At 37.7% G+C, this 24,767-nt stretch overlaps 1 protein-coding gene across 1 annotated transcript in view; it reads left to right on the top strand.

Annotated features, from left to right (window-relative positions):
• Aff2 (ALF transcription elongation factor 2) overlaps positions 1-24,767 on the top strand; it is a 321,062-nt gene that overhangs the window by 153,666 nt on the left and 142,629 nt on the right. Inside the window, exons 5-7 of the mRNA XM_077794011.1 lie at positions 14,034-14,120; positions 19,720-19,756; positions 20,001-20,034. Coding sequence (XP_077650137.1) covers positions 14,034-14,120; positions 19,720-19,756; positions 20,001-20,034 — 158 coding nt within the window. The remainder of the gene's footprint in view (positions 1-14,033; positions 14,121-19,719; positions 19,757-20,000; positions 20,035-24,767) is intronic.

The following is a 24,767-nucleotide window of genomic DNA, read 5'->3' as shown; positions in this document are numbered from 1 at the left end:
GAAGTCGTTTGAAACTTATTGAAAAGTAGGACTTAAAACCACTGAAATGTAATTGACAACCCAGAACCATGGGGAAACTTGGCCCTATTGCACATTCTGTAGCATTCCCTTTTAGAAGGTTGTTCCTTATGGAGCACAGAGGTTCAAGGCAGAGCTCAAAGTCAGACACCTGGGCAGAGGTTCTTGAGCTGCATGACTTTAACTACAAGGCTTAGTTATCTGATCTGCGAAATTAAAACAAGAATACTTCCCTAGATTCTTGAGTGGATTTAAAATTATAACACAAAAGACACATTCAATGAATTCTGGCCCCTAAATACATGAAAGTTCTTATTGATGACTTATTCTGATTTTCTTACATTGTTCAACAACTCCAAATATTTATAGTATGACTTTGAATTCCATATTTCAACTTTTCATGGACTCTCAATTTGGTTTACCTGAGGAGTTTAAATTGCCCCTGTGATTTTCTTAATTATTACACATGTAAGCCCCTTTTATGTATTTAATACAGCATGCCTGTTTTGCTTTTCATTTTTGACCACTCTATGGTTCATAAGGCATTTTGCAGCTTTTCAAGTTGTCACATTTGTTTAATTAGCTCAAAGACCCTACCATGTTGATTTTTGTCAGCTATATAACAGTCTCTGTGGGTAGCTTGCAAATTCCTGACAAAGACTTTTTTGTAAATTATTTTGCAATTGCTTTGCTTCTTTAAAGCGAAGAGCAGACTGGATGAGAAAGGGCTAGTTGTGGGAGCAGAGGGCAATGCGCTGTCCCACTGGGGAGAGAGATGGGGCTGCAACCCAGTATTAAACCACTGGTTGACAATTGATTTTTTGACAAGAGTTATCAGGTACTTACAAAGAGCAGTTTGAACCCCAGACCTGAGATAGGCAGGCTCATATATGGGGGAGAGGCCTCCATGCACTATTTATTTACCACAAACCCAGTGTTACATTTGCCTACTAGAACTTTTCCAGCAAAGAGCTCCACATTGTTCCTTTTGAATCATCTATTTGCTGTTTTATTAAATTTATAGCTTGGAGTAAAATATCGATCTGGTTACTCCAAGAGATAGTATAGGCTAAAAAGAGTGGTTTAAACAGGATTTAGAGACATCCATGAAAAATGGATTCTCACGGGATTATTAAGGAAGCTTCAGTGAGGGTGGGAGGATTCAGTTTGAATGTTCAGCTCTTCTTCATGGTGGGCAAATATCTACAGATGTGGGTGTCCTCAAAGATGTCAATGGGAAGCTATTAATAAAAGGCACTTTGATAATAAGTTATGTGCACAATTGTTGCCTTTTTGTTTAAAGAAATGACTAAGTAATGAAATGCAATAATCAGATTGGATGTTTGACAAATATCAGTATATAGTATCTTCACAATTATAATTTCCAAAATCTACATATCTATAAGTATTCCTATATTACACGGTTTGGCAAGTGACAGTTTTCACCAAGGCAAAACAATATCTGTGTTCTTAATCTTAACACAGGATTAAAATGTTACAGTGTGCCTATGTGGCCAAGTTTTCCATCCACATCTCTGGCCCCTAGAGTGATTAGAATGAATTTAGAACATTCTCTTTCTCTATTAGTCAAATATCCTTTTAGAAAAAAGATATGACACTCATTCATGCTGCTTTTTTTGCCACTCTTAATATGAGATACAGGTGCTATATATTTCACATTATTTGGAGTAATTGCAGAGTAAAATGAACCTGGGGAGAGGAATGACTGTCCAGGCATTCAGGAATACTCAGCCCATTAGGGACTTGGAAACCCTAGCGTGGGCTTTCTGAATCAATTTCACTGGGGTTTAAGGATGTTTTGGTGTTGTTAAATTCAGGTTACTTCAGAGTTTGATGCCTCTGTGGGTTTATTTTTATTTTTATTGGAGGATGTCAGTGGGTGGAGGGGAAGACGGGGTATTCGGTAGACTTGACATCTTGTGATAGATTTGTTGGTTAATTTTATGTGAAAGGGACAAACCAATTCTCTTTTATCCCCTTAGCACTGTGATTCTGTGATTTTAAGATTGAAGTAGCTATTTTAGAGGCAAGACAATTCCATGCAAATCATATTGGATAGAGTTTTGGCTGTATTAGTGGCCTGGTGCTTTATTACTGAGCTCAGAAATATTGAGAGAGCAAAGATATAGCCAAGTTGTTCACTGGAGGCCTTTTTTCATGAAAATAGATATTACTTCTTTTTTCCCCCCAGCAATTGAGCCTTTGTTCCTTCTAAAAGCAGTTGTCATGAACTCCTCATTAACATTTTTCTTAATGTGATAAGTGTAAACTACAAGAAAGCTAACATGTTTGAAAAGCTACAGCAGCCCTTAGAAATGGAATACTAATGCTTTGTGTGACTCTTTGAAAAGGCTTATACTGGAGATTGCAGGAAATGTATCCTTGTGCTCCCCTTGGCATAGCATTGTCATTTCTAGTGCAAGCTGGCTTCCTAAAGGATGGCTCTGTTGCTGTTTCAACACTATGTACCTCTCTAGCAGTGGGGGAGCAATAAACCCCCTTGGAAGTTCCTGGATGTGATAAATTCCATATTGCTCTCCTATCCTTCTATATTGAATGATAACTACCAATTTTCATTATCTTACACTGAGTCCAATGATGGACACTCTAGCTATCCCTAGCACTATTGGACCCTGTGCCTAGACCTGGTCCAGATTCCAGACTCTTAGATGCCTTGTAGAGATTAGACACTCAAAAATGATTTTTGAATGAATGAAATTAAATGTATATCTTTAAATATGATGCTGGGAGAGAAGCCAATGAAGGTGTGTGAGTTTTCTCAATTTGGTTTGCATGAGCTGGAGCTGAACAAGCCAGTTGGATGGTAATCATAAAAAAGTATCTCATGCTATGAGGATATGGCATGCCATTTCACTTGGGAAAATGGTTGTAATATTATGAAATCCTAGGGAAGTGTCTCAAGCCAGTACATTTTGAGTGATGGCCATTGGGTATAATTGATAGCATGGTAATTTGAAACAGGAGACCTGGCAACTCAACAATGGAGTTAAAACCTTCTTTGGGTTGGGAGTACATGGGGATATGTATGGGGGAAGTACATGGGGATATGTATGGCCAGGTGTAGAACCTATCCACACAATTTTTAAAAAATTATATATATAGTAGATGGAGACCATTTATTTATCTTTATGTGGTGGTGAGGATTGAACTCAGTGCCTCACACATGCTAGGCAATCACTCTACAACTGAGCCACAACCCCAGCCCTTCCATGCAACTTCTTTTGAATTTCTTTCTCCTCAGGCATTCAACCCTTAGATGCTCACCTCAAAGAAATCCCTCAAAGACAATGAAGAGGTAACAACCCCCATATCAATTTAAAGTACACATTTTTATTTTAGATTTTTAAAATTTGTTGTAATTAGTTATACATGACTGACAGTACACTTTGACAGGTCATGATGTCTGATTCATTCTATTAGTCCCCTCTACCTAATCTAAAGCAACTCTATTGTTCCCTAGCCCACCCTCCTTCATTGAGAATTAGCATCCATGTATCAGAGAAAACATTTTAGGCATTATTACCCTATGTACATATATAAGTACATGACAATTGTGATTCTACATTGTGTATAATCAGAAGAATGAGAAGTTATGCTCCATATATGTATGATGTGTCAAAGTGCATTGTAATGTCATGTATTAAAACAAGTTTAAGGGCTGGGGATGTGGCTCAAGCGGTAGTGCGCTCGCCTGCCATGCGTGCGGCCCGGGTTCGATCCTCAGCACCACATACCAACAAAGATGTTGTGTCCGCCGAGAACTAAAAAATAAATATTAAAAAAAAATTCTCTCTCTCTCTCTCCTCTCTCACTCTCTCTTAAAAAAAAAAAATTGAAGTAAATATATATGTACTTTGCCCCCACCCCGAAACCTTTGGAAAAGAGTATCAGTGTTCTGATATCAAAATTAGTCTAAGAACAAAGGAGTAAGTTTTAAAATGAAGGATTAAAAATAGAATAAATGACCACAAAGAAACCTCAGATTCCTCAGATGCCTGAGCTGAACCACTGAGCAAAAACTCTGTAACTAGATTTTCTTATTGCTCCTATCTTTGAAATGTAGTTCCATTCAGTGAGTAGTTTGTAGATTTCTAACCCCTGGACTTGTACTAATTTTGCCTTTACCACAAAAGCCAAAGAATTCCATGCCATTCAACCTAACAGCATTTCCTAGTGGGGTGGCCAGTCTTCTGTTCTGTCTGATTCAACCTAATTTAGACAGATTTCCTGATGAGGACTGAAATTTACAAGACAATCATCTGTTGGAAGAGTTAAACCCTTTGGTGACCCCTTTACTGCCTTTGGAGGTGTTTCTTTGATTTGAGCATCTGAGGGAAAAATGCCTGAAGGGAAACAAGTTCAAAAGAAGTCTCATGGATAGATTTTATACCTGGCCATATATCCCCATTGCATTTAGTGGGTGAAAGGTAATTGGTTGTATCTGATAATAGCAAATTGGCTAGATTGATTGTCTGAAAAAGCATGAAATACAGCTTCAGAGTACTGATCACCATGCTTCTTAATTGTAAATCAGAATTAGGCTCTTTTTTCAGTGGAGCTTAGTTTGGGGGTTTTCAGGATAAAGGCAGATAGTATGAGGTTTTTACATGTATAGTCCTGGGGCTTAAACAATCAACTAGTTATTTGAAGAAACATTGCCAGGATTTTTATACTGTGTCAATGAAATCACAAGTTAGTGTTCACTTTGAAAAGAATCACTCTTTTGTTGTTGTTGTTTTGGTCTGGTAGACTGCATTTTGGGTTGGCCCACTTTTATACCATGGTTGGGAAGTTATACTTCATGTAACAACTAAAGCAGTGGATCATATACTTTCTCCCTACCAGCACTTGTACATAAATCAGAGATACATTCTCAGGAGACTGTATTCAGATGATGCCAAACAGAAGAATATTCATTCATCTAGACTGATCAAAGTTTTGACCACTAGAATGGCTTGGCAGGAATACTTATTGATCACGCCCAGTAAAGTCTATGGCTATAGTGTTGTTGCAATTTGCAAGGGCTGAGCAAACAGTCAGACATTGGGATGGTAGCTATCTCACTGTGAAACAGTACCCTTCCAATGCCCTCTCACACCCTAATCATTGAAGAATAATGAATTTCCTTAGCTAAATTGGTCAGCCATGTTTATATGTCATGCAATCTTGATCAATATTCAGCTTTCCATCTTCTCATATATATTGCTATCTATATAGAAATAAAGAGTATGATTACTGATTAGGAAGGCAAATTAGTTGGTTCATACCTTTCCACCCCCTGCCTTTCTAGGAATCCCTTCTCCATTATCCTACGTTGGGATCATCTCACCTTTAGACATGTGTTTCTCACTTACTGCCTTCTAAGAAAGTAGGTTCTGTGATTGGAAACCTCACATTATTGGAATTTATTCCCTAGGTTGAGTTAAAATTTGGCCCCTAATAGCTTTTACCCATAGGCAAAAACTTTCATTGCAAAAGCACATCACAAATCTTTTGCTTATTTGAAAACATCTATTATTCTTCCCATTGGACTAATTTTTTTGTAGATTGAATTTTTCTCTCTTCTTTCTCTCTTCTTCCTCTCAGCATCTAGTAGAGATCACAGTTTCCACACTCCCGTGCTAAGATGGGGCTTCCAGGATAGAGTTCTCTGTCTGTGTCCAGGTCTTTTCCATGCAGTTTTTAGCAGAACTATTGCCTTCCACACTTACCTTAATGTCACATGATTTGGCAAAAATTCTTTTGGCTGCCAGAAGTCCTTAAAGTAATTTGGGGTTGTCAACTAAAATAATTGGTTTTTGACCCCATGGATTATAGTTAAGCTAGGTGGTCTTTCTCATTGTGCAGTTTCATACTTGGTTTGTAGATTATAATTGCTTTAGGCCAGTGTTGCAATGTGTTTCTGAATTTTGATAACTCATAGCCTATTGTCACCTGGAATTCTGATTAGCAGATATTCTATATGTTCTTTCAAATTAATGATTGAACAAGATAATATTTTGAGTGATTTTTGCTACCAGAGTCTGATTAAAAGTGAGGCATTAAAAAGTAAGGCTTAATAATAATATTATTATTCAAGTATAATATAATAATAATATTATATTTACATGGGTTAACAGGGGAGGACTACTAATGACAGAGCCCTATGGCATGTCTGTAGGGACATGTCTGCTTGGTTGACTGTACTTACTCTAATATTTGTATAAGCTTATTCCACCATAGTACATAATAATGCACCTTTCTTCATCCTGAGCTGCAAGATTTCTAGGTGAGGTTTGGTAAATGCTTCACTGAAGCCAAGTTATACCGTGTGCCCAGCACTTTGCAAGCCTAACAAGTAAGATCCCATTTTCTGAGTAAGATCAGTGTTCTAGACTGTGGTCTAGACAGGGTTAAAAAGCACTTGAGCCCTACATAAAAAGCACATATCTCTTGAGCATCATTAGGGTAAAACTAGCTTGTTCTAGGAAATGCATGATCTACCCTGAGAGGGACCAGAGAAGAAAGATACCAGTATCCCCACCCACATGCCTTGCTGCCCTCCAAAAGAAATTTTATATGGAACAGCCAAGTTCCCTGCCCTGGCCAAAGGGCTCCATCTTAGGTCCACTATCCTCCCTAGGCCTTCCTGAGGGAAAAGCAGCAGATTGACCTAAGTGTTTCTGCAGTGGCTACAGAGCAGTGTAGCTGTATTCTGGGATACCACACTGGGAGTAGTTGCCTAGACAGATCACAGACAGCACAGGGTTCTTCTCCAAAATGACAACTTGGCTCCCTCCAGCTTCCTTTTATCCATTTCCTAGGAACAGCCCCACTGAGGCTACAGATAATATGCTAACCCTCCTGTTTTGCTTCTGTCTCCTATCAGGGAGGAGCCAAGATTCTCACAGGCCAGTTAGCAACTGATAGTAGAGTGAGGGCTAATCAATGATTTGGCTGCTGCCCTTCTGAGGCTGAGTCCCTGAACAGTCCTTCCTGGGCACTGCAAGGGCCCTTGTCCCATATTCCCTAGTAATCCTAATGCCTAACTGCCCCCTCTCCCATTTCTGCCTCCCCAGAGAACTATCAAGGCCCATCAATACAAAGGTTGTAAGTCATTTATTCAAACAAATTAGGTTTTCTAGTAAGCTAACACCCTTTCCTGCCACACACATGCTTTTCTCTGGAGGAGGCCTCCTTTAGCTAAAAGAATCAGATTTGACTATCTAATGCTGAGTCCTCACTCACACAAATGCGACATGTGGATTCAATGTTTTTAGGCTTAATTAGTTTTGGAGAAGAGGATGCTGTCGTTCCTACATCCTGAGGCTGTGGTGTGGTGGCTTTTAAGATTGTCCAGTGTATATTTTTGCATTGCTGTCAGTACATTTTGAGGAGTATGCTCCCTCAAAAGAAACAAGGAAAAGATCCCCAAAGGAAATCAGACACCAAGGTCAGTTATACTGATTTAAGGGTAATTTAATTTCAAGTCCCCGTGAAAATAAGCTCCAACCTGATTTTGTGGAATTATTTTCCTTCTGCCTGAAAACCCTTAAGTATCTACACTTACTATTCATAATCACAGAAATTTGGAAAGACTTCTAAAACTGCATTGACTACTTCCTTGGCATGTCAGTAGAAGGAAAGGGGGAAGGTGTGTGCCACCACTATCTTCTCAAGTGCTGAACAGAGCCTTAGTTGCCTGATTGCTAAACAGATGCTTGCCAGCTCATACTGGCAATGCTACAGTTGTGGTTGTGGGCCTAGTAACAATGAGGCTTAAATGTGTACAGCTCTATCCCAAGCCCTTACATACTCATTAGCTTTCTTTCCCTTATGGCAGGCTTCTGACATACACAGAGCAGTTAGACTCACAGATTAACCACATTGATAGCTAGAGAAACCCTAGAAAACATTCAAGCCAAAGCCAGCAGCTTATAGGTGGAAAACTGATCTCAGAGTGGGCAAGCAACTTGACCAGGATCATTCAGGTAGCTCCATACAGAGCTCAAACTTGAGTCAAGCTTGCCCTGTTATAGTTTTCTGACCACACAACAACAATAGTGAATAGAAGAATTACCCCCATCATTGCCATTCATGAGATAGACATTTGAAAAATTGCTGTAATTCCCTCCTAAGTTTGAAGTCTTTGAAGGTAAGAACACTAATATTTATGCTTATCCTAAACACATATTGTTTGATGAGCTACTGTGTGACAGGTATAATGTGAGCCTCTGAAAGGACCTCCCCCACCCTCTCTGTCACCTCTGCTCTGAATCCTTTCCCAGTTGCTTCATACTACAATTTCTTCTTGCAACTGTGCTCCTAGTGTGTCAGGAAGAGTGTGCTCATCCAGGGAAAGAGTTTGATTATTTCTATATCCCAGTTGCTGGCACATAATAGCCACTTAGTAAAAAAATAGTAGAACAAAGAGACCCTGACATTTGTTTTGCAGCCTTGGACAAGTCACTTTGCTTCTTCATGTCTCTGATTCTTCCTTTGACATACAGGTGTGATGTTAAATCTTGCCTCTTTAGTTTGTGGTACAAAAAGACCATCCAATTAGTATGTAACAGGCATTGGAGATTCAAAGTTGAGTAAAACAAGGCTTGTGACAACATACCAGTTACTTGATACAGGAGTCATTTAGACAGCACTGTACGATGACTATAGTGTATATTTGAGATTATCAAAGTTTACAACACCACATTGTCTTCTTCCCCAAAACCTTTGAGGTACACAGCTTCTATGTCTCAAATGGGCAAAGTAGGGCTTCTTACAAGTTGTTTGATCTGTCAGAGTTATAGCCATGAGCCATGGTACGTATAGTGCAATGGAAAATTGGGCCTTTTGTGTTTTTTTTCTGGGTTTCGCTTTGGAGACTTGATATCAGACTAAGATAAGTGTCTGGCCATTGTTGAAATGTATATAGAGTGCTCTATCACATGTGGAACCCATTCCTTGTCAAATACTAAAAAATAAAATGTTATTACCTAATCCTTTCTCCATTAACCATGTTAGCCAACCTTTCAAAGGGGAGCCTCATTTGCTCTACTGGAAAGTGTATACTTTGGAACTGGCCACTATTCACTTACATCTAAATATGAGGCTGTGTGTAAGCAACCTCACCTCTCATGATCTTAATCATCGTATTTGTCCAGTATGGATCTGATTCCCTACTTTATCTCTCTCTTTCTGTGGGAGGAATCAGAGGAGTCCAGACATAAGGAGTCCTTCTTTATGGATGATCAGACCAATCTTAAATGGGTGTATACGTGTTTAATTTTTTTGTTAAAGGAGAAGGTGTAAAGTTCAGGTGCTTAGGATTGGGGTCACTCATAAAAGCCTTGGTAATACTTTTGAGGAGGTGCTCTGCCGCAGTCTGGCTGGGCACGATTCAGGAGCCACTTGTCAAAAGAAATGAACTTTATTTTTAGAACCACACACGCCAAACAAAACAGCTCCTCAGGAAAAACCCTCAGAGCCCAACTGCCACCACCGGCTTCCCACAAGCATCTCTCACCAAAAACCAAGCCTCTCCACCTCCCACAATCCTCCTGCTCTTGAGGCTGATTGGCTGGGTTGCGTGGGCGGAGCCAAAGAAGTCCCCCAATGAGCAGCTCTGTGGTCTGAAAGGGCAGGGAAACAGCCCAATGAGCATCACCGCAGAGGAGCCAATCAGTTGGCAGCTAGAAGTTTGCTGGGGCCGCTGTGAGCCAATCATCAGCTGGCAGCTGGAAGTTTGCTGGCAGCTGGAAGTTTGCTGGGGCCCCTTCGACTGTGGCTGTCAACAGTGCTCATCCCTAACTGATGATTGGGTGAAAGATTAGTACAGTTGTATAATGGTGTGTAGGTGTCCTTATCTTGGCAAAAGCAAGAACATAAAAATAGATTAATATCTTTCAAGTGTTAATGAAAAGAATAACAATGGAAGGTGTGCTGTGAGCTTGCCACACTTTATAGGTCTAACTAATTTTGAGATGTGAAAGAGCTTGCTCAAAAGTTTCTTGCTGAAGATATACTTTCAGGAAATTATAACCCTTTCAACTGCAAACTCCCTACCATAATCAAATGCATCAGTGGTAACATCAACTCAGTGAGCTATTTCATGAAATCTCACATTTTTAAATACACAGAATCAATTGTAATTGAAAATGCAAAAACTATGCAGTTCCATGTCGATCAGCCAGCAGGGTGGTACACTTTGCTGGCAATTCAAGATAAGCAGATCTTGCCACAGAATCAGTAAAGAAGACCTGGGGGAAGAGGTTCACCTTTGAGAAGTGATTTTGTTTTCCCTGAAACACCTTTTAGTGACCCCAGAGATACACTCCTAAAACCAGTAGTGAAAGGGAATGTAACTAGGCATCTGATTGCTTGAGGCCTACCCCTGGTTACTGGAAAGACCTTAGAACTCCTTTCTAAGCTGTAGCTTACTGTTCCTTGGTCAACATGAACTATTTATATTTATTTATATTTATTCAAATTAATTGAGTTAATTTACTAAATTAAATTTAAATTAAGTTATTTTTAACTGACAAAGAAAAACTGTGTGTGTTTTTAAAAAATATTTATTTTTTAGTTGTAGTTTTCAATACCTTTTTTTAAAATTTATTTTTATGTGGTGCTGAGGATCGAACCCAGGGCCTCACATGTGCTAGGCAAGTGCTCTACTGCTGAGCCACAACCCCAGACCCCAAACTGTATATGTTTATAGAGTAATGTGATAGGTGATGTTTGCCTGTCTGTTTTCATTGTGGAGTGATTAGATCAAGTTAATTAATATATCCATCATCTCATGTCCTTATGCTTTTTATGCTAACAACATTTAAAATCCATTGTCTTAGCAATATGCAAGTATACAGTATATTATCATTAACTATGGTCTCTATATGATATAGTAGATCTCCAGAATTTATTGTGACTAACTGTAACTTTTTGCCCTTTGAATAACATCTCTCCATCCCCCTTTTCCTCCTGTTACATATTTTAAATAATCTGACTAATGATGAGCCTTAATTAGGAAAAAAACACCTATTTTTAAAAAATAAAATATCAGTATATAACAATTACACCTAATAACAGGATTCATTGTGATATATTCATACATGCACAAAATATAATTTGGTCAATTTCATTCTCCAATATTTCCCCATCCCCTTCACTCTTTCTTCCCCCTTCATCTACTCTACTTATTACCCTCCTGTTTTCATGAGATACCCCCTTTTATTGACCTTTTTTTCTCTCCAGCTTCCACATATAAGAGAAAACAAATCTTTCTGAGTGTGACTTATTTTGCTTAACTGGTTTCTATTCTATCCATTTTTCCTGCAAAGGCCATAATTTTATTCTTGTATATGGCTGAGTAAAACTCCATTATATATACCACATTTTCTTTATCTATTGAAAAACACCTAGGCTGGTTCTGTAACTTAGCTGTTATGTTGTGCTTCTGTAAACATGAGTGTGTTTGTATGACTATAGCATGATGACTTTAATTCTTTTGGCTAAATACTGAGGAGTGATATAGCTGTGTCATATTGTGGTTCCATTTCTTGTCTTTTGAGGAACCTCCATACTGATTTCAATAATGATTGTACTAATTTACGATCCCACCACCAACAGTGTATAAGTGATCTGTTTTCCTACATCCTCATTAACATTTATTGTTATTTGTATTCTTGATGACTGACATTCTAACTGGAGAGAAATGAAGTCTCAGTGTGGTTTCAATTTGGATATCCCTAATTTTTAAATATGTTGAACATTTTTTTCATATATTTGTTGGCCATTTGTAATTCGCCCTTTGAGAAATGTCTTTTTATATCACTTTACTATTTATTGAATGGGTTATTTGATTTTTAATGTTGAGTATTTTGAGTTCTTTATATATTCTAGATATTAATCTTCTGTGAGAAGCCTACTTGGCAAAGATTGTCTCCCATTCTGTAGGCTCTTTCTTCATGCTTTTAATAGCTTGTTGTGAAGAAGCTTATTAATTTGATGCCATATCATTTATTAACTCTTGGTTTTATGCCTGGAGCTTTAGCAATCTTATTGAAGAAGTCAGTGCCCATACCAATATGTTGGAGTGTTGAGGTTATGTTTTCTTTCAGCAGTTGCATAGTTTCTGGTGTAATTCCTAGGTATTTGATCCACTTTGAGTTGATGTTTGTGCAGAGGAGAGATAGGGATCTAGTTTCATTCTCTACATATGGATATCCAGTTTTCCAAGTATCATTTGTTTAAAAAGGCTGTCATTTTTTTCCAACATATGAAAAATCACCTAAATTTTAAAAGAACTCATTGAGTATTTTAAAGACAGAGTAATTAGAATTCTGCTTTAAACAGTTGTCACGTTGTTACTTTGGGGCAAGTTTTGATGAATACATAAGTAGTATTTGTCATGAATGTTATCAACTGGATACAAATGCACAACTCAAAAACACTTGGAAATAGTCTATCTCTTAAGTAGGTTAAGCATCCCCTCTAAATCTTGTGTGCATTTTTAATGTACTTACCTTCTCCTTTTAAAGTAGCACTGGGTAAAATTCAATCTGTGTCAGTGCTTGTCTGAATAATACTTACAAATTCTGCTTCAGTAGTGCCACTGTGAATGAAGCTGTGAAGTATCTCCTTGCATTACAGCTCTTCATACATCAAAGACTCTTTTTGAACTAGGTAATTATAGAAGGAAAAAAAACATGTTTTAGTACTACCTGAGTGTTCTTATTAATATTACCTTTGAAATGACTAATTATGTTACCCATAAAGATTGGGGGGGAGTATTATGTAACTTACTCATTAAAAAAAAGACTTTCACAAACTTTGATCCCCTCCACCCCTCTCCAAAGCCCTTCTTTATTTCCATCCTTACATTGATTTTTATGTTTAATGTTTATATATGAAAATGTTTGATGAATCCAACACATGCTGACTCCCTCCTGCTTCACAAAATTTATCATCTCTGTTGCTTTTGGGCTTTGAGCATGTCATTTAATTATCCTTGCTCTTAGGGTAAAGTATTGTTGGCCATGTGCCCTAAGACTCAAGCAAGATTTGAACAGCACCTCTTTTAAAATGAGTGTTTGAAAGCACTGAGAAGGTTCCCCTGCTGATAACAGGATGGGAGCCTGAGGGGCTTTTCCTGTTTGGAGACTTCAACTCACAAATAGACTGTGTGTACTGCCTGGTGGAACCGAGCTACCAATCACATCATATCTTTCTCTGTGAATGGGAAAGAATTCTGCTTAGCCACCTCATCTTTGCATGGAAAAATCAACTGCTTGTGCATAATCTTGTCACTAACTATTAGGCTGCATCAAGAGAAGATGAGTATCAGAGTATCCAGATTGAAGGCAATGATAGTGCCACCCTCCCTGGAGCTGGAGGATCACATCTAGAACAAAAGACTGAGTTAAAAGAGCTCCAGGCAATCAGGAGGGCCCACTGGGAGCACCTAAAATAGTGACAGAATGCATAAATGGAACATTGGAAGAAAAATTGAAGGTTCCCAATAAATGAAGGAGCAAGCTGAGGATATCTTGCCCTGGAGAAGAGATAATACCAGTGGATAGGATTGCTGCTTTCCAAAGCTGAAGGCCTGTCATACCAAAGAAGGAGGAAATATGTTCTGTATGGCTCCAAATTACAATGTATAGGTAGAAGTTCCCAGAGAACAGGTTTTAGCTGCAGCCAGGAAGAATAGTGTGATCTAGCTGACTCAGCATGGAATAAGCTGCTTCAAGCAGCAATGAGTCTCCTGTCATTGGCAGTGTACAAGCAGATGCTGGATGGTCCTTTGCACTGCAGATAGGCTTAGTGAACTGGAGTGGGGCAGTTAATTAAACAGGATAACTTTAAGTTCCCTTAAAAAACAGGTCAATTAAGTCTGTCCTCTTAGTAGTTGTAAGGAGCCTACTATATTTAGTGTCAAGAAGGGGTTTGATTGTCTAAGTACTCAGGAATAAAGTTGCTCTATTTTTCCTTATCAGGAGATGACCCATTCCTGGCCTACTCCTCTCACTGCCATGCATACTCCTGGAAACTCTGAGCAGAACACATTTTCCATCCCAGGACAGGTCAGTTCTCTTCCTCCATTCTCCTTATATTCATTTTGACAAAATCTTCTGATCAGATTCTTAAGGATAAAAGACCCTGGTCTTCTAGTGCCATGAAACCTAGATTCTGTCTTGCCTCTCCCCTCAAGATGGTAATATAAATATAATATTTATTGAAAGAGCATCTTGAAGACAGGCTTCGCTCTGATTCTGGCATGCATATCCTACTACCTGTGCATTGCCACTGCCCACATGACTGTGCCCAGAACTGATGAATCAGAGGAGCATATGCTTATCCCTCAAGGAGGACCGAATGGATGATGAACCAACAAATTCAAAAATTTTAGATTTTAGAAAACCTATTATTTTCACTCTGATAGATCAGTTTTCATTTTTGTATATCACCTTCAAGTCCTTACTCTCAAGCAGACAGATCTTTATCAAGCAGCCTGTCACATAGACAGAACTTTGTCTTCTACAGTTCTGTTGTCAAATTTTGAATATATTTTCCTCCCCCTGCTTCCAATAACAATCTATCACCATCAGTTTTTTAAGTGCCTAAATACATGTGGCTATCATACTTCAAAATACTTTAAAAGAATAATATACTTTAAAAGAAAAAAATGCCTTATTGCCTTTCTTCCTTTTGCCTATTTATTCAGAAATCATTACCGAGGGCATATGATATTCTAAAAGTTAGGAATGAAGAAAAGCCATGCACATTTTTTTTCAGGTAAACAGCAAAGCAATGTACATAGTAGAGGTTTTCATAGAGAATATGAGGCTTAAAGAAGTATACAACCCTCCTGGGACTTAAAGGGGGTGCTCATATTGGAGGTGGCAGTACTTGGAGGACAAGGAATATTCTTGCAGGTACAAAAGGGCCCAGCAACATTAGCAATGGTATAGAGAGATGAGGAATCATGGTGTGATACATGTGGGTATGAGTTTTTAGGATTAGCTAGTGGAGAGAGATGAACCCTGGGCAAGTGAGTGCCTTGCTGTGAAAGACCTTGGAAGTCATGCTAGGAATTTGAGCTTTACTTGTAAAAGGAGAAATAAATAATCAGATCCTTTAGCTTTTTGGGCTGTGATTTTGACAATAATTCTGATCGAAACTGTGTTTAATTTCCCCCTCTTTCCTTCAAAAAGAGTCAGGTCTAAGTGAGTGGCAACCCTACCATCCCAGTCTGAGTGTGTGTCATTCCTTCCCGAAGCTTTACTCTCCTTCCTTTGCTGCCCTGGACTTGATATCTTTCTCCTAAGCATCTTCTGCACAAAGAACATTCCATCCATTTCGGAATGGAATACACCACTTGGACAGCAATTGCATTGTTTTCATCTGGGTTTTCCAATTTTGGAGATAATTTGTACAAGCTGCAATTTTGACATTTACAAGTATATACAAAAGAACTGGCTGTTTAAATGGGCTTTTTGTAGCATGTGAATGATTTGGAATCAGGCACGACTTGCATTTTCTGCCAATTACTTGTGCTACCATCAACTTCACAATAAAGATAGAAGCAAGTTGGATAAAAGGGTAAAACCAGGATGGCCACATATCCACTCTTTTGTTTCATTTGATTCCTGTCACAGTGTTGATTTGAAGGAAAAGTACATCCTACATAATAACATCAGAAACATAATATCATATGCCTCACCTCATTCTAAGTATTTACTATATAGCAAATAATTAAATCCTCACTACAACTCACAGAAATTAAAACCTTTCTCATCCCTAGTTCATAGAGGAGGAAATTGAGGCATATAGTAGTTGAATTTTCTGCTTGAGGTCACTCAGTTAATAAATGAAGGCATCGGTATTTAGATCAAAGTGTTTTGACACCAAGGGTCATACTGTTTCTCAGTGTGTTCTTTCTCACACAGATTTAAAGATGCCCCAGTTCAAATTACATCTTCCAAAACATGACAATCTCCAGAAAATGGGTGGAATAGGTGATTGCCCATTCTTCTATCCTTGGACCAGAACTGGGAGATAACACCCTCCTGGGTAGCATCATTTTTCTTATATCCATGACAGAGTTTGCCTAGCAAAATGCTGCCATTAGAATAGAAATCTTAGATATTTTTAATCCTGGTTCTGCCATTTGCTGGCCATGTGCTCCTGTTCAAATTCCTCTTAGCCTCAGCTTCCCCATCTGCACTTGAGGTGGTGTATGTGTTTGGCGACCATAAAATCCCAGCAGACTTTTAGGTCAAATAGTCTATGATTGTGTAAACTTATAAAAAAAAATACAGCTGAAAATTTCTCAATTTAAGTTTTTTTCTTACCAATCACAAATTTTAAATGCCATGTTTTGGGCCAAACATGGTGGCACACACCTGTTATCCTAGTGATTTGGAAGGCTAGGATAGGATGATCACAAGTTTGAGGCCAGCCTCAGCAACTTAGTGAGGTGCACTAAGCAACTTATGCAAGACTCTTTTTATTTATTTAATTTTTTAAAATTTTTTTAGTTCTTGATGGACCTTTATTTTATTTATTTATATGTGGTGCTGAGAATCGAACTCAGTGCATCACACATGCCAGGCAAGAGCTCTACCACTGAGCCACAACCCCAGCCCAAAGACTCTGTTTTTAAATTAAAAAAAATAATAATAAAAATAAAAAGGTATGGGGATGTTGCTCAGTAGCTAAGCACTTCTGGGTTCAATTCACAGTGCTCCCTCCCCACAAAAAAAGCAGTCCATGTTTCCTCACAGAGAATGGAAACCCTCAGAAAGAAGGGAGTAAATATATGCTTATCAGAATTAAATGGAGCAATATGTTTTATCCTCTGTAGGTAGAGGTAGGCCAACTATATAATCTATACCTTTTTATAACATTTTTAAATGGTTAAATTTTTCAACATAAAAATTATATTATTGTTATTGTGAATAATATGAATATTAATATGATATTCAAATTTCAGAATCTATAAATCAAACTCTCTTGGAACCAGGCCACACCCATTCACACTATAATGCAGAGTTGAATAATTATGAAAGAGACCATATGTTTTCCAAATCCTAAATTATTTACTATCTGGCCCTTAGCAGGAAGAGTTAGCTGACCCCTGCTCTATAATCTAGATCCTATAGGAGTCTCCAATTGTAGAACTATCATAAAGGCTATTATTTCAATGTGTCTCACTTAAGTTTGTGAAAGCAATTTGGCATCATTATATTCTAGCATCTATGACAAATGTATGAAAGAAATGCACAACTCGAAGTCAAGTGTCTGCTTATTTATTTATTTATTTGTTTGTTTGTTTATTTATTTATTTATTTATTCATACATACAAGGGATTGAACCCAGGAGAGCTTAACCACTGAGGCACATCTACAGGTCCCTGCCGCCCTTTTTTGAGACAGGATACATTAAGTTCCTTATGGCCTTACTAAGTTGCTGAGGCTGACTTAGAACTTGCAATCCTTCTGTCTCAGCCTCTCAAGCCACTGGGACTACAGACACCCAACTAGAGTCAAGTACTTGTTTAAAATTTGTACTTTATCAATTAATAATTACTATATGAATAATGAAGCATCTTTCACTGACCAGGCAGTCTACTTCCAGTTAAGGTTGGGTATGTACTTAGTGACTTTGGTGATATACAAATGTGCTTCATTTGTTCAGATTTCCAGTTTATAAAATGTCTTATTCAGCTTAACAGATAAAACTATATCATGAATACGTAATGTCAATTAGTTAAATTCAGTAACATAATCTTCCTGTTTGCTTCATGCATCACTCCCTTTATGCCCTGAAACAACTGATTGTTTGGGACTAAGATGTAAAATACTTGGGTGATTTTGAAAATCAGGTTTATAAGAGCACTGGCAAAGGCTGTGTTTTACTCACTGATCAGATTGGTTTGATTGATTTGGAACTTATTCAATTTCCAAAAGTTTTACAAGTCCAAACCTGCCCTGTACTTTTATAATGAAATACCTAAGAAAAATAGCAGATAGAAATATTGCTTTATAGTAGATACAAATGATCAAATCTAACTTATTTTTCACTATGAAAAAACTAGATGTTCTGAATAACTGAAATTCCTGAATAACTGAAAGTTATCATTCCGTAGTGACTAGGTAATAGAAATTTTTTTGAAGTGTAATGTTTTCCAGACTTCTTTTAAAGATTTTGCTGAACATGCATTAGTCATTCTTGATAACTTAAATATTATCATGAGCATCAGTTAGTGTACTGTGCAGTAATATTATACTATGTTCTATTTGTGCTCTTGGAGCTGTTAATATAGGTAAGAAGGGCCAGAGTGTCTGCTTTTCAAGTTCTGAGTTTGCTGTCATTTTCTGTGGATTTCTGTGCTGTCAATTTTTACATCTCAATGTTTCTTTCAATGGCTGGACATTGTTCAAAAGTATTTCCCCTTCCTTGCCATCTGTGATTGCTAAGGGGTAGGAATCAAGAGGTCAGAGTTTTTAGAACCTATTATCAAAAGGAAGTTCTCTATCAGTGAGGGTTCAGAAGCCTTTGAATAAGAAACCCCATGGGCTTCACCATAGCTGTCTAGCTAAGAGGGCTTTCCCACCCCTTCTTGAGTTGATTGGAGTCTTCTGGAATGGGGATCCTCCCAAAAGACAAATCTCTCAAGCAATGAAGTCATGCTGAAGAGATTGGAAACTTCACTTTCAGCTAAAGCATGGTGGTATAGTTCTTGCTTACTTGTTTTAAAGATAAATTATGCTGTGGTCTTGTTTTCCTCTATAGAGTGGTGAGAGTAAGCTTAATGAATAGATTACTTGCAGCAGTGATCGATAACTAATTCTTATATTTACTTGAATTCATTGTCTCCAGTTTTAGAATGCTTGCTTTGCAGTCTGTTCTAATTCTCTCTTCTATCTGCATAGTACTATGTGTGACGTGAACATCACTGTACTGTTTCTGCCTGCCAGTTGTCAGGATCCACATGGGTGTGCCAGCAAGCCCCATGTGTGCAAGTCTGAATTTCTCAAAACAGTAAATGAATTGGGTGAACAGTGACTTTTAAATTAAATTTAAATCCTTTTGAATAATGTACCCTACAAACATATTAAAAATTGGTTCCTATACTTCAACAGATTTGTGAGTGAGTTTTAAGAACCCTTCTCTGGCACAAAATAAAGTACAGCTATTGCATATGAGTCATTGTGAAGGTAAAAAGTTGGAGTGGTTTCTAGAAAAGGGGAAATTTAGCATATCTATAAATTAAAGTCTTATTTATAATTTTACCAAAGCCATGATCATTTGTTTGTTTGAATCAAGTCCCCTTTACTTCCTTGGAAACATGATTGATTGCTTAGTTAAGTAAGAAATTATGCACTTCAATTTCACATATATGGGTCATTTGTTTCTATGTGGCATGCATTTCCAAATAGATACCAGTCTTACTTATAATTCTGATAAAATGGGAATTAGGATCATGTGGCAGCAGGTATGGCTAGAAAATGCTTGTCCTTCAAATAGAGCTACTGACTGAAGCCTAATTAATGTAATTGCTAATGGTTTCCCATTTGCAAGCATTAGTCAACTTTATATCTTCAGCCATAAAAGAATATACCTTTTGTTCCCTTGTAATATTTAACTAATGTTTGTATTATGTGTTCTTCCTTATAGGAATCTCAACATTTGACCCCAGGATTTACATTACAAAGTAAGTGTTTTTGAAGATTCCTTGTTAGTCCAAGCATCCATGTCCTCTTTTCCATTGCTTCTCACTGTTTCCTAGTCAATATCATTAAAACATGGTAGAAAAATGACAGTTATGTTGCAATATTTTTCATCTGTTATCCATGAAAGGAAACTTGGAGGACTGCATGTTTGAAAACTAATTTCATTCAGAATTATTGTTTGACAGTAGAAACATGAATAGTAATTTTTGGTGTTCTTTATTTCAGAGTGGAGTGACCCAACCAGCAGAGCTTCTACAAAGTCAGTATCATTCACATCGTGAGTACTTGGATTTCCAAGCCAGGCTTCTGGGGGGCGCAGGTGTTTGTCAAAGGAAGAGTACCTCAATTCTGAGCTTATTCTTTTTGTTCTTTCTTGCTCCTTCAAACTATGAATCCTGATTCATAGTAAGATGTGCTTTCATCAGGGGATATAATTACATCTCCCATTGTCTTTGCCTGTTTGGGCTGCTATAACAAAAATCCATGTGCTAGGTATCTTATAAGCAACAGAAGTGTATTTCTCACAGTTCTAGAGTCTGAGAAGTCAGATATCAAGGCACTAGTAGAACTGATGTCTGGTAAGGACCCACTTCCTCATAGACAGTCACCTTCTCTACCTCACATGGTAGAAGGGACAAGATGTCTCTTTGAGCACTCCTTTATAAAGGCACTCATCCCACTCATTAAGGCTCTATTCTCATAACCTATCACCCTGGGGGTGAGGATCCAATGGGAATTTTAGGAGGATACAAACATTTGGACTATAGCAAGTAGCACTAATCTATGTGGACACCATTAGGTTCTCTAATTATGTAGATACATGTTGGGTCAATACATGAGATATGGAAACAACTCTGGTTTCAGTGAAAAAAAAATCTGTAAATGTCTATTTCCCACATTTTCACTACTTGTTCAAGTATTACACACCTTTAACTACAAACATCATCATACATAGTAGTCAGCTAGTGCTAGCTAGGGTGGGCAAGGAACACATCTGAGCAACCATGATTGGATGTAAACTGTTGAATGGCTTACTGTGGTCAGTCTTTCCAAGACCCTAGTATTTGCAGGTCATCTAACATCTGTATATTAAACACAAACAGGACTACCCAGGAAGGGATAGTGTATGAGATTACATGGTGCTTGATTGAAGTTCAGAACCCAGGGTCCTACAATTCACTCAGGACAGTCTTCATTTTTTATTAATGTTAATTGAAGGAGGAGTTTGTAGAAACCAATTTCCTCAGATTAACTGTTGTATATTTTTTTAATATCCATTTGTCCAAGAATGTATCAAGGGAGTAGCTCTCTCACAACTTCTTTCATTCCTAATAATAGAAAATAGAAGTAGAATTTCTGTGTGAGAAATAGTACATACTTGAAATTTTTCAAAATGAAATAATTTATGACATTCAAGTGGTCTAATGGCATACTTGAAGCAAATTGCTCACCTTTTGGAAGATCACAAATAATTGCATAAAACAACTGGGAATGATTGCCAAATAGACTGAGGCTCTGAGAAAGTCAATCGCATTGGTACTACACATTCTTGCTGCAGTGTAGTGGCAAAGCCTGGAAGTCCTGACCCTATCACCAATCATCTTATTTGGTTTTCTAGCCTGATCTATGCCTTGTAATTCAAAGTTCAACTTCAATAACCAAGAGTCCTCAATTGAAAAACGAAACAAGAAAATATAACAAGAGAGATAACAAAACCATAATCCTAATTTAAGTATCAAACTTTATGGAAACACAGAAATCAAAATCATCTTTATATTGTGAAATTCAGCTTTTCCATGAATCATCTAAATAAATTCCCTTTGTTATTCTGGTAATCAATATATCTTTTTCTCCCTGGTTCTACTCCTACCCCACTTTACCCCCCATTAAAAAAACTCAATAAAACACATGCAGATTTAGGAAATCAATGCAGGTTTACAAACATGAAAAATATAAAAGCATATTTTTCAATGTACAATTATTTTACTCCCAGAGCTTAAGTGTTAGTCTCCTGCTAGAGAAATGCTATTTTCTATATATACCATAGAATGAAATATTCCAGTAGTTTCTAACTAATGGAAATGAATTTTTCAATGGAGGTTTATAGTTAAGGGCTGCATTTCAGAAAACACCTCCTTATAGCATGGTGGTATATAGTACAGTCAATAAGATTAAAGTTCTCTCTATGAAGCTTTGGTAAAATTAGAAGACACCAAGTTTATTTTGTAAATGAGCTACTCCTTTTTTTTGGCTACTTGATTTAAAGCTTAGACACTTCCCATCAAATTTTACCTGGAATAAATTCCCTTCTGGTTGTACAGCATAAGTCAGACTTGTGATAGATTTGTTTTCATTTTTAATTTCCAAATTATTAAGAACTACTGTTATTCCCCCATACCTTACCACAATGTACTTTTAAGCCAACTTCTAGGATTTTCCATTTGTCAGGGTAATCCTCCAGGCTATTAAGAATATTCTGAGTATAGACAGACTTCTGGTGCCTGGAGTTTGGAGGGAAGTAGTCCCCAAGTCAGTGGGGCCACAGGAATGATGCCCACCCAAGGTCAGCAAATGTGCTGGACATGCTCCCCATCACTTAGTGCCAGTGCAGAGAGATTAAAGTCTTGTAAAACAATCCCTTAATTGCTGAGACACTCTATTCATTTTCTTCCTTTTTGCTTGTTTTCTTTGGTTGACAAAACACAGATCTTCCATTGGAGTGTGGATTGTTTATAAGGACTATGTGCATGGCCCCCAGGTCTGAAAATACTGACCCTGGGTGCCTTAGTGCAGGTTTGCAACTAGCCAGGCTCCCTTTTTGTTCTTCACATTTGCTGCTCTCTCTGGGCCTGACCCCAGTGCATGATTGGCCTTTTGGAGACTGGATATTTTCCCACCCAGTCTCTGCACTTTGTTAACATACAGTGCTTTTCACCGGGTGTTGTCAATGGGGTGATATTCTATATGCTCCATCTGGAACCCTGAATGCCTGTGAAGCAAGAGCATTAGACTGGGGGAGTTTGGAGACCTGTGTCTGAGCCTCTGCTCCCTAGCAATTTTTGTATTGGGAGAAACCAATGAATGTATCAGAATGTATCAGCAGAATGTATCTTTAAAGCATACAGACAGAATCCCTCAAGGGAAATTGTACAAATTAATGAGCTCAGTGTATACACATATGGATATGTACACAAACACTTCTCGAATTCTATGTAAGCATACTCTTTAGAAGGTAAAACTTGCAAAATAAGAGTACATTTAACTTTAATCCTTAGTAATTTCTAAAGGAGAGAAGACCCAGCAGTTGGTGTCCCCCAACCCACCCACCTTTAGCCTCTATTATTCTGAGCTGTTTTACAGTCTTTGAAAAATCCTTTCCCAGATCTTCTGAATCCAGTGAGGTTTATTGCCTCCTCCAAAAATGGTCTGTGCCCTCAAAAGGAGGGTGAGACATGAGCTTAAGAAGGTCAAATTGTATTTCTTGGGGTGACAGAATGTTGTATTTTTAGAGTGGTATCATGTCAATTCTGTGACTAAGAGATACACTATTTTCAGTTTCCAGATTCAGGTTCTCAAAATACTTACTAGACACTGTGTTAATTTATACTTTATTTCCTTTTTTGTGGGAAGGAGGGTATTAGGGATTTAACCCTAGAATGCATTGCCATTCACTTATATATCCTGTCTCTTTTTTCGTTTCATTTTGTTTTGTTTTAATTTCAAGACAGTGTCTCGCTAAATTGCTGAGGTTAGTCTCAAACGTATGATCTTCCTGCCCTCAGCCACCTGAGACCATTAAGGAGTAATGGAGGAGGGGAAAAAAAGAATTTGGATTTTTTTTTTTTGGCTGAGTTAGATTGCTTCATCTAATTTATTGTAATGCCTTGTCAATTACTTGTCAATACCTTCAAAAGGTATGACCTTTTATTCTTTTATGAGCCATCATAAATTGAAAGAAATAAATGTATTCCATTTCCCTGAGAAGAATTTTCAGCTTTCATGAACTGGTGGGTGTCTACCAAACAGCCTTTGACTTCAGTTAGTTTTGTGAGTTGTTGAGAAGATGGCAGCTTTAAATATCTGACACTTTTGTTAAACTTGGTTGTTAACATTTGGACTCTATCTAAATGGAAAAAATCCAGACCCCCCACCTTTCAACCAAGCAGATGTTGTATTATAAGCCATACTATACAGAATGTCCAGATAGTTTCTATGAAAGCCCCCAAATAAAGACAAATATGACCATATGTCATTTTTTCTTCATCATAAATCTACTTCTTGCACTTATAGTATTAGCTACACATTTGAAAACATCACAACCATGGATGTAGAGAGTTGATAAAAGACCACATGGAGACATACTGGTTGTAACCAGCCTCAATTTACTGTGGGCGTTTGACAAGCATTTCACATGAACAAATGATTGAATGTAACTATATGTAGGAGGAAAGGAAATTACAACATCTAAGAAATGGCAGAAGTCTCAAACAATTATCATCGTGTCTAGGCACATGTTCTAGGCTCCATCCCAGGCTCTGGTGTGTGTGTGTGTGTGTGTGTGTATATATATATATATATATATATATATATATATCTCACCCTATCAAGCTTATCAGCCATCCTGGAGGTGCTGCACTTTATTCCAATTCTATAGATGAGAAAATCAAACCTACAGTGTATCCCTTCCCCTAATGTATGCACAATCCAAATACACAATGAACTAATCATGTATACTGATCTCGAATGAATATTTTGGCTACAAACATGCAGAAGAACCATCAAAGTAACACCATTCTTTGGTGGGAAAGTTTGAACGTGGGCTCAGGACCATATAGATCCAAAGTCCCTGCTCTTCCTTCTATGTTGTGCTTCCACATGGGATCTGATGGCTTCAAGGATTTGGTACACCAAATTTAGCTTTTTGTACCTGGATACAATCTTTAAACAGACCTGTAGTGCTGCTTGGAAGAAATGATTAACAAAAGTTATTAT

Source organism: Urocitellus parryii, chromosome X, assembly GCF_045843805.1.
Source record: "Urocitellus parryii isolate mUroPar1 chromosome X, mUroPar1.hap1, whole genome shotgun sequence".
Taxonomy (NCBI): domain Eukaryota; kingdom Metazoa; phylum Chordata; class Mammalia; order Rodentia; family Sciuridae; genus Urocitellus; species Urocitellus parryii.
This window is presented reverse-complemented; position numbering and strand designations above follow the sequence as displayed.